At 43.1% G+C, this 15,767-nt stretch overlaps 1 protein-coding gene across 1 annotated transcript in view; it reads right to left on the bottom strand.

The window, feature by feature from the left end:
* The window catches only part of NPL (N-acetylneuraminate pyruvate lyase), a gene marked incomplete at its 5' end in the record, with an annotated part of 38,098 nt that extends 24,136 nt beyond the window's left edge, over positions 1–13,962 (bottom strand). Inside the window, one exon of the mRNA XM_082652240.1 lies at positions 13,753–13,962. Coding sequence (XP_082508366.1) covers positions 13,753–13,962 — 210 coding nt within the window. The remainder of the gene's footprint in view (positions 1–13,752) is intronic.
* Positions 13,963–15,767: the final 1,805 nt, after the last annotated feature.

The following is a 15,767-nucleotide window of genomic DNA, read 5'->3' as shown; positions in this document are numbered from 1 at the left end:
CCACAATTATAAACTGCTCTCTCGTGTTAATAGTTATTCAAATCCACCTAACCAGTCTGAAATTATTAGCCTGCTCTGAATAATGCTTGGGTTTTTTTCTTCCCTTGAGTCTGGTGGTTTCTCTACTCAGCCCTATGTGCCTCACTTATGTGAGAAAAGCACTATTAGTTATCCACAAAGGTTTTATGTTTAAACTTCATCACAAGTAATACTTAAAAAGTAATTATCTTTTGCCCTTTGGGGGCAGAGTGATGGTTGAGGGCATGGTTAAACAAGAACTTAACATTTTCCATGTGGCGAGAAGCAATCATTTCTTAGGCTTACAAAATAAGAAAATTCAAACTTAGTAATTTAAGAATTTTAGCACTTAATATTTCTCACAATAAATGAAGGCTTAAAGCCATTTATATGTGTTAGTGTTAAACTGAAGGGGGATAATAGTTGAAAAGGAACTTTGTCATCACTTTGCCTTTCAAAGTGTTATCTGCGGAACAGCAGTATCAGCAACTGGGGGAATTTGTTGGAAATGAAGAGTCCCAGGCCGCACACAGTTCTCCTGGTCAGAATCTGCACTGTAACAAGATATCCACGTGATCTGCATGCACTGTGCCGTTTGAAGAGTACTGACCTTGCAAAGATCTGATGCTTAAAATCATATTGAGTTTAAAAATCTAGAAACTGACTCACAGATCAGATAAAGTGACCTGTTCTCAATCAAAATACAGGTGGGGGGACTTCCCTGGTGGCGCTGTGGTTAAGAATCCGCCTGCCAATGCAGGGGACACAGGTTCGATCCCTGGTGCAGGAAGATCCCACATGCCGCGAAGCCACTAAGTCTGTGTGCCACAACTACTGAGCCTGCGCGCTAGAGCCCGCGAGCCACGACTACTGAAGCCCGCGCGCCTAGAGCCCGTGCTCTACAAAAAGAGAAGCCACTGCAATGAGAAGCCCGTGCACCGCAACGAAGAGCAGCCCCCGCTCGCCGCACCTAGAGAAAGCCTGCACACAGCAACGAAGGCTCAATGCAGGCAAAAATAAATAGATTTTTAAAAAAATTTATTAAAAAAAAATACAGGTGGGGAGGACGGAGGATGGAGAAGGAAAATACAAAGGAAAATGGTGGGGCAAGTGTGTTACATGTTGCAGAATGCGTGGTTGCCAAGAACACTCAGTACTAGCTGGCTAGTACTTTTGCATTTTAGTCAGCGGGGCCAGAGAATCCTAATGTAATTTTAACCTTATTAACATTCTTTTCATCTTTACTTATTGTATTCCTTAAAAAACAAAATGGAACCAAAATATCTGATGCATATAGAAAACAAAGACATCAAACTGTATATGTCAAAGGGAATAGGAACAATAGAGATAAAAACAAAGAATGGATAGGCAACCACTGCCCACAACACTCAAAAGACAACTAGTCCAAGCTGCCACTTGGGAAGAAGTAGGTTTTAATGTAGTTAAAAGGCCTGCAAGGGGAGCAAACTCTCTCCATAATGGCTCATGCCTAAAATATCATAACACTGCCCCTCCCTGTCCCACTTGCTCAAATGCCGAATCTTCGCTTATCAGTCTCACTGAGTAAGACTCCAAGATGGGGGAGTTAGCTGCCTAGACAATCCACCTCAGGACCTTCATTTAGGTCAGCTTGAGCCGCTCAACTTCTTGAAGTCTCTCTGCCTCAGATATTTCTGACCACTTGGAGGCACACCTTTACACCACACTAGCCCCTCGCTGCTTCCATCAGCTCTTCCCCGCTTGGAACAAGCCCTGAGATGCAGGAACGATTCGCTGGGGCTTTGTTTGTGTGACACTAACTTTGGTTTTGACCAATGATGTCCATCTACTCATGCAAGGAACTTCCCAATCGCAGATTGGAAACTGGAAATAAAGCGTCTGGGCAATAGCTTGTGTTGGAGTCGCAGATTCAAACGCAGTGGCTCCTGCACACTTTCACTGAAGTCTTGACACCTCCCCAGTCCCACCCTGGCCACATACTGAGACACTGAGAGCAGGCCTGGCCTCTTCAGCAAGGAGGAGCCTGCAGAGCTCCAGATGATTGAGGCCTGGTAGGCACCGTACTCACTTTGATGTGCTTTCTTTTGCTTTAATCTAATGTTTTCTTATTTGGAAAGGGAAGCTAGAGAGCTTGTTTCCATTTAAAGAAGTCCTTAAGGAAGACATTTAGTCTTTTGGGGTGCATGTGTATATCCCCAAAGTGTACTCTAAACTCAGCAAGGACTACCAAGTGGCACTCTATCGGCCAGTCCAGCACAAGTGCTCAGCACTGCACCTGGCTTCAGTTAAAGGCTCAATCATTATTGCTGTTATTATTCCTCAGTGACAAATTCCTCACACCCTCAGCAAAGTTAATATCTCTATTATCATGAACATCACTTTGTAAACTGTTTATGCCCACCCTCCAGTCTGGAGCAAGAACTTCCTGAAGGTAAGAACTGTGCCTTTTATACCTTACAATCTCTCATCTGCACCTGGCACAGCACAGACACTCAACAAAGGCTAGTGAAGGAGCCGTGATGCAGGAATTTACAATGATGATGAAACACCCATAATCTCTGCTTTAAAAGCAGATTATCTCCACACTGGCAGGTTGTGTTTACATTTCACTACCATATTAACTGAGCAAAGAAAATAGCATATATAAATAACTAAAATATTGAGAAAAATAAGACAAAGGCTGTGACTGGTTAGAAAGTATAGAGGTTCAGCAGGGGACTGATAATTCCACTTAGGGAGGCTGGGAAGGAGACTTCAAGGACAAGGTGGATCTGGAATAAATAGGGTGAAATCCTATGATCCTCTTTCCCTCTGACTGTATTGAGAGCTGCTATTTGTCTGGCCCTACTCTGGTGTCCTCCTTCTAGAGAGCTGGCCACACCCTCAGGCAGATCTAGGCCAGCATGTGAACCCTCCAGCTCCTTCTCCTTCCTCAGAGAACTCCACGCTATTTTATGGCGTCAGTGTAGCAGTGCTTTTGTCTACACTCACCCCCCTCTCCTCCACTCCTTTAGGCCTTGCTGGATGACAGCTACAATAATTCCACTCAGGTTAGGGGTGCTAATGGGTGATACATCATCTATTCCTTCAAGAAAGCAGTTTGCTTTTTCTTATAAAATGTCCCTAGCCTTTAGGAGTGGCACTAATGCTGGAATTCTGGGGCAGTGGCAGAGCCCCCCACAATGTCCTTGGACTTATGGTCTTTTGGAACTACCAAATCTCCTTACAGAGATCAGAGGTTGAAAAGGGATGGCTCCTAAATGTGTTTTGTTTGACTTTCACAACGTTAACATTTCTTTTCATGTTAAAAAAAAAAAAACCTTTGTTTGAAAAGCCAGACAAGGGAAATGCAAATCAAAACCACAATGAGATATCACCTCACACCTGTCAGAATGGCTATCATCAATAAGAACATAAGTGTTGGCAAGGACGTGGAGAAAAAGGAACCCTTGTACACTGTTGGTGGGAATGTAAATTCGTGCATCCACTATGGAAAACAGTATGGGGTTTCTCAAAAAAACTAAAAATAAAACTACCATATGACCTAGCAATTCCACTCCTGGGTATATACCTGAAAAAGACAAAAACACTAATTTGAAAAGATGCATGCACCCTAATGTTCATAGCAGCATTATTTACAATTGCCAAGATACGGAAGCAAGCTGTGTCCATTAACAGATGAATGGATAAAGAAGATGTGATATATATACAACGGAATACCACTCAGCCATAAAAAAGAACGAAATGTTGCCATTTGCAGCAACACAGATGGACTTGGAGGGCATTACGCTAAGTGAAATAAGTCAGGCAGAGAAAGACAAATACTGTATGATAGCACTTACATGTGGAATCTAAAAAATATAACAAACTAGTGAATATAACCAAAAAAAAAGAATACTCGCAGATACAGAAAACAAACTAGTGGTTACCGGTTGGAAGAGGGAAGGGGAGAGGGGCAATTTAGGGTTAGGGGGTTAAGAGGTACAAACTATTAGGTATAAAATAAGCTATATGGATACATTGTACAAGGGGAATATAGCCAATATTTTATAATAACTATAAATGGAGTATAACCTTTAAAAACTGTGAATCACTATGTTGTACACCTGTAACTTAGATAATAAAAAAAAGAAAACCCGATGATCTAACAAGGCCAGGCCCGCATTTCCATACAGCACCAACTGGCTGGGAAGAGCAGTGGCTGTCTGCTTTGGAGGCACAGAAGCCCCCCGGGTCACCTCAGGGATTTCAGATACCTGCCTGACTGTAGGTGCGAGGTTTGCAGCCCTTGACAGAAGATGCTCAGGGCTCCAGTCACAAATGGGCCCAGGGAAATCACCCAGAAGTGTTACCATATTTGTCACAAAGGCACCCCAAACAGCAGGGCTAGGGTGGCAAGAGGATGCTAATTCTCTCTGGGGACTTTGCTCCCTTCCCTATTTTCCCACCCTACGCTACCTCCCTAGGGTGCCTGGGTTTATGTTCATTCTTGCAGGCACTGAACCAGTTATTGGGCAGTCACCACAGAGAGTGGAAAGAATGAGATTGGGTAATTATTCTCCCCACTAGCTGGCCGTTTGGGGCTTGTTGCTCCTGGAAGGTGAGAGATGGCATAGGCCAGTTCACTTGGAAAGGCTCCACTGGCTTTCCACTGCCTCATCTCTTCCTTCGTGAGCGCTACAAACACCTCTTAGCACCTGTGGGGAGAGTGGCCCAGAACCAAACTCCATGCTTGCTGTAGACATTCTCATACATTTTGTTTTGTAAACGTGAGCAGATTTTTAACGCTTTAGTTTTTTGTTGTTCTTCTTCTTTGGCCATGCCGCATGGTATATGGGATCTTAGTTCCCCCACCAGGGATTGAACCTGCGCCCCCTGCCTTGGAAGCGCAAAGTCAACTACGGGCCCATCAGGGAAGTCTTAACTACGGGACCATCATACTTAACTCCAATGTAATGTCTTAATTTCAGTTTTCATTGGTTCAGATTCTTTGTCTTAGGACCACGATTTTTTAAAAATAAAAGTACTTATCTTTTTTCATATTACAGAAGCTATATATTTTAGAAAGTACACACAATAAAAGAGAAAAAAAAAAACCACTCAGGATCTCCCTAGAGATTATGACTCTCATTAGTTTGATATTTTTCTATTCACAAATACACAATATAGTATTTTCTTAAATAAATGTAGTCATATTGTACATAGTACTGTAATATTGTTTTCACTTAGCATTCCAAATTGGATATTTTCCCACATTCTCAGATATTGTTACTATACTGGCTGCACAGAATTTCATTGTATGGAAGAACATAATTAATTTAGCTAAGCCTCTATTCTTGGACATTTAGTTTACTTCCAAACTATGTAAGAGGGGGGAACGTTTATCAAATGATTTTTGCCACAAATCGAGGCCTAGAGCAGGTGAATTGTGAAACTGCATGTAGATTATATCTCTTAGCGTACATGGATAATAGAATTTTTCTGAAGCAGCTTTTCAGAGAAAGATCCCTACTGCTGTACATTTCTTCTCCCGGTGCATCACACACGGTGAAAGACTTTCACTTTATTTGAGAACACGCATCAACAGGCCAGGTTCTTTTCATAACTGGCATGAGCTGGCATGCATATCAGAAAATCTGATGTTCTATCTCTTTGGCTATTATATGTATAGTTCACCATTCAAAATCAGATGGAAGTTATGTGCCCTTTCTGGCAAAATAACTACTTGGTTACTTCAAAATTCCTTTGGCAGAGAAGCATGCAGGGACTATACCTACCCCACCTTGCCAGAGGTAGAAAACATTCTGTTCTGGAAATCTGGGTCATTTAGTCTCCCAGAATAGTTCCAAAGACAATAATCTATACAACTCCACATCCAGCAGGCCAGGCCCTTTCTGAGTGGTTGGGTAACAGGTCTGTTGTTACTAGAGGGTGTTGTGAAGATTCCCATGGTGAAGTCAAGGGCATTTGAGGGAGAAAACACAACTTTTTTCTAGACATTTTGGCCAATCTGAAATGGACTTTCTGTTCTAACGACTGTGAATGTACCCAAAGGAAAGTGATTTCTTGAAACAACTAAGGAAAGCAAGTCTTTCACTCTAGTGTAGAGAAAGATGTGAGTTGGGATGGGATAGACCTTCCTTTCCAGCTATGTGTTAATCTTTAGGATCTTGGTTTCATCAACTGCAAAAGTAGAGATAACAGCTCTCTCTCACTGAGTTGCTGTCAAGATTTAAGTGGAATATGTCCATTAAAATGCCCAGCATGAAGACTGACACATAATCTTTAGCCAATCAGTATTAGCTTCCTTTCCCCATGAAATAACAAAATTTTTCACTCATGAAATAACCAAATTTACCACACACCGTGCTAGATGCTGAAGATACAAAGATAAATAAGATACGTGCTCAGTCCCTGTGGATGGTCTGGTACCCAATAAATACCTGCATAAGGTTAAGCAGCTCATAGCCTGTTGGGAGAGACAGGCATGTAACAAACAGTTATTGTAATAACTCTCATAAATAATTGTGATGTAATGTGAAAAGGTAGGCACAGGATACTGTGGGACCACAGAGGAAGGACTCTATAATGCTTTCTATGGAAAATGGGGAAGAATCACCAGAGGGTGGTTTTGACGGATGAATAGATGTATTCAATTGGAGCAGAGAATGGAGAGGGTGACGGTAGAAAAAGGCAGAGGAAACAATGTGTAAAGGCACAGAGGGAAGAAAGGGGATGAGGTGTTTGGGGAAACAGAAACGTGGCAGGAGATGTAGACTGTAAAGGACTTCCTATGTCAGCCCAGGCTCCTGGGCTTTAACCTTCAGACCAGTTCATCCCAGACTTTTATGTGCTAAAGAATCATCCAGGGACACCGTTAAAATGCAGGTTCTGGTTCAGTGGTATGTAGCAGTGCCTGAGTTTCTGCATTTCTAGCAAGTTCCTACGTGATGCTGGAGCTAATGGTCCATGGTCTGTACGAGTAGCAAGGCTTAGACAAAAGGGAATTCAGACTCTTAAAGAGTAAATCTAACAAATGATTAGGTTTATTTATGAGGACTGGACTACAGTGTGGAGGATAGATTGGAGTTGCAGGTACTCAGGCATTCTTACTTAATGGAGATCACCACAATATCCCTAATAATATTTACCATCAGAGGACTTCAGACTCTTAGCATTTGAATGGGCCTTAGAGATAATGTGGTTGAACTCTGTCTCTTCATAAAAAATGAGAGAAATTTACAAGTTGACAAGAGCTCCCCAGGGTCAGACAGCTAGTGGTATCAAAGCTGGGGGTCAAGAACCCAGACACTCTAACTAAAATCTTTTTAACCATGTTTTTGCTGACAACTTTCCCACTCTAGGACATCAACTTATATTCAGAGTTGAATCATTAGAATTATGAAGAAAAAATGTTCAGCCATTCTGAATTACGGAGGCCATGGTTTACTCTAAGAGCCAGGTTAGGAAAACTCCTATGATGGCTGGTCCCCAGGCAGAATTTCCAGGTGTTAGATTCCATGTGGCTCTTCTTTCTGTCCTGTCTCTTAGAAACATGTCAGAAATGCAGATTCCCTTGTGGGCAAGTGGGCTAATGGCTACCTGCTATTGGTGGGTGCTGCAAACCTGCTTCATACCTATAGGAATGTTTGGATGGAGCAGAAAGATGGAGAGAAAAGGGAACTAACAAAACTTACATGTCTACTATGTGCCATGTACTGACACACATTTTGATTTAATTTAAATTCTTACAAGGCCCTTATTAAAAAAAATGCATTTTTATTTTTATTTCACACCTTAGGAAAGTGAGGGTCCTAGAAGAGAAGAGAATTCATGAAGAAAGAGGAAATTGTGTAATGGAGGCAACAGGGCCAGAGGTATTTGGCAAACAGAGAAGGATCCGGAAAAGCAGAGTCATTTTAGTTATATCTAATACGTGTGGGTCCTGGTGTCCCAGAAAAATGGCAGGATAGAGAAAGCACAGTGACACTCCGCAGGTCCCAGATGAACAAACAAGACTTAGAATAAGCCACTTCTAGGCTAAGAGGGGTCTGATTAAAACGGTTAAAGTAGCATCAATCAGATGTAGTGTTTTGAGCTTGCAAACAGGATCTTACTCCATAACAGGAAGTAAATCCTGTCTGCTCATACAATCACATGCCTTCTGTTTTATCTGCCCAACAAGTGGCTGACACATTGAGGAGGAGCTGACTTTAGTCTTTCTCAGGGCTTGTGGAAATGGAGAAGCAACAGAAAAAAAAAAATGCTATTAACCATTGAATGATTTACATGCCATCTCAGCAAGAATTTTATTTAGACCGAGTAAAGACGTGATTTTTCAAGAATCTTAGAAGCCAGAAGTCTTGAACTCCAATGATCTCAAGGAAAACTGTGATATGGTCAACTTTGAATGAGAATGGTAAAAGTCATAAGAAATTTCATCTACTTTAAAGGGGTAGGGTTAAGGTTTACAAAATTCAGTAACAGAAGACCAAAAATGTAAAAGCCTTAAAGATACCTTAAATACCTCATCTTCTGTTTACTTCTTATGCCACAATAGCAATTCAAACTTACTGACCTAAGCACATACTGCCCCCGTGCTAAACACTACTATATGGATCATCCCATTTTAATATTCACAACTCCATGATGTAGGTATGACTACATTTAAGTTTTATAGAGGAAGAAAGGAGAAGCTTGAAGAAGCCAGAATTCTGACTGTTTTGGCAAACTGACTCCTCTAACAGGTTAAAACACTTAGATCCAGATGCTGGATGAATCCCCAACTTATTAATGGCAATGTCCAGGGGGTAGTTATATATTGCTCATGGACGCCCGGGGCACATGACCACTAACTGCTAGTACCAGCAAAGGGACCGCCATAATATTCACTGGAAAATGCTTGCTTGGGTAACAATTTCTCAGCAATCATCTGCTGTTACCGCCCTCTTGCAAGCTCCCAAACATTTAACCAATGTTGAAATGTGACTGTAGGACATGCCTAAGGGGGCCGTCTGGCAGCTACCTTCCCCACTTTCCTCACGGTAGGACAATTTCATCACGTCCACGGACAGTCTAGAGACAGGATCTAGAGGCCAGAACTTGATATCAAATCCTGCTAAAATGAGATTCTCCTCACCCAACTCCACTGGCCTTATTTGGGAAGGCCAGGGCTCTGCTGAAATGCAAGAATTTGCTTTGTGGGGCTACAGACACTGGGAGGAAGGCAAGCTGCCGTATCTTACCTCGTCTCCTTCTGCACTGTTTGTGATATAGAGACCTCTTGTCTGACTTGGGGTCAGAGACAGTGCAGGGGCAGAAGCTGCAGAGTCTAATCGACCGCTGCTATAGAGACCTTCTGACCATTGGGGTGGAGGGAGATCCCTTTAGTCCCAAATCATAGTTACCCATGCTCAGTCATTGGCGTGATGGTCGCAGCAACAAGACCTTGAAGTTTCTTCTTCGGGGAGGCCATTGAGCTGCTGAAAAAGTCTGGAAAACATACAGCGTAATTCCTCTCCTTCTTCTAGGAATGTCAATTAATGATAAAACTCCGGGGCAAAGTCTGTTCCCACAAAGTTTCGAACTGTGAAAAATGCTTACAAGTATACAAACACACAGAGCAAATGAGAAGAATGTAAAATGTGACAGCTTCATTTTATAGAGAAGGAAACTATATTTTAAAGACAGGAGATTTGGAGACAAGAAGAGAGCAATGTTCTGGGAAAATACCATTGGAAAGGCCTCCTGTTTTATCTATATGGATGACTGAGGCAACCTGAAACCTCAGAGAGCAGGGGTGAATAACAGCAGAAGAAAGAATATGAACCTAACTCAGCGAGGTCGAACATATACAAAATTACTTATTGCTCAAGTTGAAATATGGTCAGGAGAAAAGAGACATTCTTATCTCTTTCTATACCTTCATACTGTTAAGCAAGAATCTCCCCTAAAATCAGTACTTAAGTCTTAAGGCTTCAGTGTGATCTACAAGACTATCTGCAGATTTACCTAACTATCCTTTCATATGCTGGTTTTGACCAGTTTTTCCCTGTTTTTTCCTAGCTCTAGTAAATCGCATCACAAACATTTATTCACCTCTCTCCCACTAGACCAAGCTCCCCCAGGACAGGAAACAGATTTCATTTGCCTTTGTTTCCTCTGCACGGAGTGGTTTGCTGGAAATCTCATGTTCAATTAAAAAGTGATGAATATATGGGTGATTGAATGAGGTGTTCAGATTGTAGCTTGATGACGACTTCCACAGATGGGGAGATCGCTTCTGAGACAGTGAACCTGGCAACACTCATTTGAGGCAAAAGCATCCCTCACCACCTGGCAGAGAGTGTACCTGTCCACAACCAGCGTAAAAAAAGCCAAGAAGTTGCCCACAACAGGCAATGAGAGGCAACAGAGCATCCTGGTTAATAGCCTGCATTCCATAGGTAGACTGCCTGGTTCAACCCACAGCTCTGCCACTTAACTAGTTATAGAAGAATTGTTGTTTTTTGAGCTGTAGGACATGAAAATTCGAAGCCACAAATGCAAAGTCTAACAATTGAAGAAGAAAATAAAATATAATCAGACAGTATTTGGTGACAATTGTACAAAAGATGTTTGGCTTAGAGAAAATACAAGAGAGGGTATATTATAGTTCTGAGGTCCCTGGCACATTTAAAAACACAAATGCCCACTAGCAACTTACATCTTACCCACATAATGTAATAATTATGAACTATCTCATTTTGTTTGTTCTTTATAACTGTTAATCTCATCTCCCCAAATAGGAGTATAAACTTCCAGAGTAGAGATCATTCCTTCTACTTTTTCTGTATCTCCCAAGAGTCCTGGCTCAGGTGAACCCTTGAAGCTAGAAACAGGGCAGAACAAGGACAAAAACATGAAAGGGTACAGTGTGGCAAAACTTCTTGCTTTTGTGAAAGGCCAACGATGATACCTCCCCTTATAAACAGATACATCCCTGGTGAGGCTTGCTCCTGAAATTAAGCCCAAATCCTTCAAGTAGCTTTGCTCTGTACTGAAGGGCAATAAAAGGGAACCTTAACAGATATATAGGATACTAGGGTTTCTCTGACTTTTCCTAGTTCGAAGATGAGACTAACTCCTGTTGGAAGTTTTGGAAGAGAAATGTAATCACCTGGCCCATGGGGAAAATGCAAGGCCAATAACACAGGCCCAGTCTACCCCAGAGGAAGGTCTGAGCATCAAATGAGGTTGATGTTGTGCCCGCTGCGCATCTTCCCTTGGCCTTCCTGCATGCACCTCAACTCGAGAGCCCAAAGCGAACCTGCCACCTGGTCTTCTAAACAATTTCTTCCTTTGCTCCTTACAGTAGAGGGGTTAGAGCACCAGCTCTGGAGACAGACTTCCTGGGCCTATATCCTGGCTCCATCACTTACCAGCTGGGTGACTTTGGGACTGTTATTTAACCTCTCTGTGCTTCAGTTTCCCCTTCTGTAAATGGGGATAACAAGCATCATATTTCACAGGGTTGTTGAGAGAATTAAAGTACTTAATTCTTGTAGAATGATTAGTAGCAGTGCCAGGCACATAGTAAGTACAGGTTCAGTCCCCTCCACGAAGTCTTGTCTGCTGACCACAGGACATTAGCAAGTAGCATTCCTTTATCAGCACACTCTTTCCTGTCATCTCAGCTCCACTGGTACCCCCCTCCCCAACCCTGGCTACTCTTTTCTATTCAGAGTCTAAGTCATTTCAGTTCCAACTGTTATCTTCTTTCCCTGCAATCCTTCTCTCCTGCCTTACTGCCCCTCTCCTAACTTACCCTTTGTTACCTCTTATCTAGACCATTGGGCACAACTCCATGTCCAAGGGGCCCGTAGGGACTCAAGAAAGTTCAAGTGATAAGAGTCCAGAGAGCTAGGTTCCACATTAAAAGTCTCCTAAATTGAAAAGTACTAGGCTGTACACCCTAGATTTCCATATTCTTGTGCTTTTGGCTGCATTTCTTTCATATTTAGAGCAGTTACAAGGATATTCTTAGGATGGTCAAAAGCTTGGACTGGCAGATAGATAGATAGATATAGATATCCATATATCTCAAATTAAGTGCACTTAAATACAGTTTGATTGGTTAAAGCTATGGGGCCTGGGAGTCACTGTCCTAATCTCAACTCTCTGCTTCAAAATAGTCAGGCTGCCAGAGTAACCGCCCAGTAGCTCAGACATTTCTGATCTTGCTTTTGCCCTGCCGGAAAAAGGCCAGTTAACTTCTTCCTGGCTTCCACAGGACAAATACCAAATTCCATGGTCTGGGTCTCCATACAGATGTCTTCACACCTGAAGCGCACTAGCCCAGTTGGTCTCCACTGCTACCTACCTTGTGCTGGCTTGTCCGGCTCTCCCACCCGGAATGGCAACATCTCCCACTTCAGCTCCCTCAGTATAACCAACTTTCAGAACTCACCTTAAAAACTAGAGAACATTCTCCGAGGCCCTAAATGAAAATAACTTCTTACTCTTCAGAATTCCCTCAAACATTTGCTTTTCATTAAAAACTTTACATAAGAGATATTAGCAAGGTAGTTTTGGCTCGTCCGTCTAGAGTGTAAGCCATCAGGGGGCAAGAACAGCTTCAAAAATCTGTCTTTGCACAGAGCAATACACCAAGTAAACGAGCAAAGACTGCTGGCTTTGTAAACTGTGAAACTGCTACAGGAAGAGATGGGGTAAAAAATCACAACAACCGTAACTGAGAATGGTCCAGATTTTGTAAATTCGAGTTTTAAATAAAAACTGGGTAATGTTATGCTTTCAAATTCGTCATAGTTTGTATCAAAAACAAATAGAGGGCTTCCCTGGTGGCGCAGTGGTTGAGAGTCCGCCTGCCGATGCAGGTGACACGGGTTCGGGTTCTTGCGCAGGTCCGGGAAGATCCCACATGCCCCGGAGCGGCTGGGCCCGTGAGTCATGGCCGCTGGGCCTGCGCGCGCGTCCAGAGCCTGTGCTCCGCAATGGGAAAGGCCGCAACAGTGAGAGGCCCGCGTACCGCAAAAAACAAAAACGACAACAAAAAAACCCACAAATAGAATGTTCTCCAGCCTAAGGCTTAATGTGAATTTAGAATGTTACTACTGAAACACTTGGGCAGGGCCTATTACTCTCGAAATCTTACACCTTTATCCACAGACAAGAACCTTTAGTGCAAAGAATTCAGATTGCCCAAGTCAAATTCTCTTAAAAGGGAAAAGTTAAAAAAAAAAAAATCTCTGGGGAAGGTGGAGGAGGAGGATGCAGCTCTGGGCATGAGGAATCACTCGAGAGAGAAATATTAATACTTGGAAAGGAAGAAACAAATAGAGAACCTAAACAAACAAACAAAAATGCAGAAATACAATTTCGCATCAAATGAAGGGATTGTATCACACTTAATCACTAAACTCTCTTCCCCCCAGTGGCTGCCTCTGATCATTTTGAAAAAAGGATCCTTAGGGCCCGGCTCTGTGGTCTGGACAGAATCCAGGGGAGTGGGTCCCTCCACCCCGCCCGTACAGACACTCGCCCGGGCCGGGAAAGTATCGCGTTCACACTTCCTCAGGCTCCATTTCCCAGCTCCCCTGTCTTGCCCTTTGCGTCCGGCCGTCAGCGCCTCGCCCACCGCCGAGTCCAGTGCCCCGGCCCTCTACCCCCGTTCCCTGGCTGTCGGTCAGTCTCCATCCGTCCGTCAGTCCACGCCTGCGTTGCCGCGCTCACCCAGACGCCGCTGGTCCACCTCCGCCGCTCCGCGCCGCGCTCCCAACCGCGCTCTTTATCGCCGGGGCCGCGCACCACGTGCCCGCCCCGCCCCGGGGCCTTGGGGCTGTAGCGCCGCCCCGCGCCGCCCCGCGCTCCCAAAGCGTTAGGCAAAGGTGGAGCTCCCTCTTTTTGAGGGGGCCCCCCGAACGCCGGGGCCTGAATGAACATGGGCGCGCAGTCGCAGCTTCCTGATAGTTGCGAGCATCTGAACTTGCACTTGGGTGCCCGCAGCGCGTGCTCACCCGCGGCTCGGCTCTGCTGCAGCTCCCCTTATTCTGCTAGGCCTTTCCTAGCACTTCCGCGTCCTGGGCTCCTTTCCGTCTTAACTTTTCTTCTGTCCAGGGCCCTGCAACAACAGGTATTTTGTGGTCCACTTGCAGGAACGTCAAGAGTTTATTTTCTAATATCAAGTGCTGTGTTAATCAGAAACACAGCCATAAACAAGTCCTCAGCTTTCTCTTGCTGATGTGAATTAACCTCAATTTTCCATAAACGGCAGTGGCTGATGCTTGTTTCATTTAGAAAAAAATGAATTTCTCAAAGTGCTTTCTGGTTTGCAAAGTGCTTTTATATCCATTAGGATAATTCTTTCATTGCACACAGCACCAGAAATTAATTCATTAATGAATTCATAAAACAGTTCTGTGTGGTGGGTACTATTTTTTTAATTAATACTTTACAGATGAGGAAGCATTCTCCCATTTTATAGATCAGAAACCGATGTTTAGACAGATAAGTGATTTGCCAAAGGCCATAGACCCAGTGAGTGGTTGAGCCGTAGTTTGATTTCAAGTAGTCTGGGAGCTGTTACTATTAACTGCTATTCTGTTATCCTGTAAAAAAGGAAGGAAGGAAGAAAGTCCTAGTGACACCTATTTGTTTTGTAGTGTTAAAAAGAATATTATATTCCAAGGGGACAATGTTAGTATTTTTTTTCAGTCACATTTTAATATATGCAAAATTAAGTATTTCAACACCCAAAAGATATAAGCCATTAGGGTTAATATTGTCAGCCAATAAGCCAGTATTCTGAATATATTTTATATAATATTTTATAAATAAATAACATGTTTATATAAATATATAAATGTTTATATATATTTGGTAGTACACAGCAGTTCCTTATTATAATGTGTTAGGATTTGCTAAGAAGCAGATGCTAAAATGGGAGTTGCTGTGCAGGAGATTTTTGGGGAGAGGGAGCAGGAAAAGGCGGGGAGAGCCTTTAGGTTGTCATAGAGGGCTGACACCCTTGGAAGGAGAGATGGAAAGAAAGAGGGGAGGGTAGAAAGAGTCTCATTAGAATGGGGGGCGGTGCACATCCCAGTATCCACTATCTGCCCTGAAGAAACTCACAGCCTCTACTGTGAATTGTGGGAAAGGCATTTATTTTAAAAAAAAATATACAGACCTGTGCAAAGATGCTAAGAAACTCTGAGGGGAGACTCTCAGTGGGCTAGTTGAGCGGGTGTGTGTTTATGTGTAAGTGTGTGCATGATGAGCAAGAGAGTGTTTCAGGAAAGTCTTCCTGCGGGGGAGGTGACACCTGTCTTAGACAATTGAGTAGGCCTTAGAAGGGAGAGACAATAAAATCTCACTGCTGGCCTAAAGTCCTCTGACACTTTTCTGATGAGTGGCAAGGGCTCTGTGACATTTCATCTCTTGTTATCCAGTATTATTTAATCACCTTTATTAACTTTTCGTGCTTTTGTTTCCTGCCCCCTAACACCACTGTGATGGTGCTCCAAGCAGGCACTGGCTCCTATTACTTTGTTTTTCCCACAGTGCAGAGAGCACAGTGTCCGTCCACCTGCAGGCCAGGAGTGTGGGGTTTGGAGGCATTGACTCCCTTCAACTCTCCTTTGTTTTTTAAAAATATTGGGGTTCCACATCATATTTTGTTCACTACAACTCAGGTTTGAAACTCGGGGATGTAGAGGAAAGAACTTGGGGGATCTAGAGCCCTGTAATTG

Source organism: Grampus griseus (assembly GCF_964374135.1).
Source record: "Grampus griseus genome assembly, chromosome: 1".
Classification (NCBI taxonomy): Eukaryota; Metazoa; Chordata; class Mammalia; order Artiodactyla; family Delphinidae; genus Grampus; species Grampus griseus.
The sequence above is the reverse complement of the archived record's forward strand: the minus strand, read 5'-3'. Positions and strand labels throughout refer to the sequence as shown.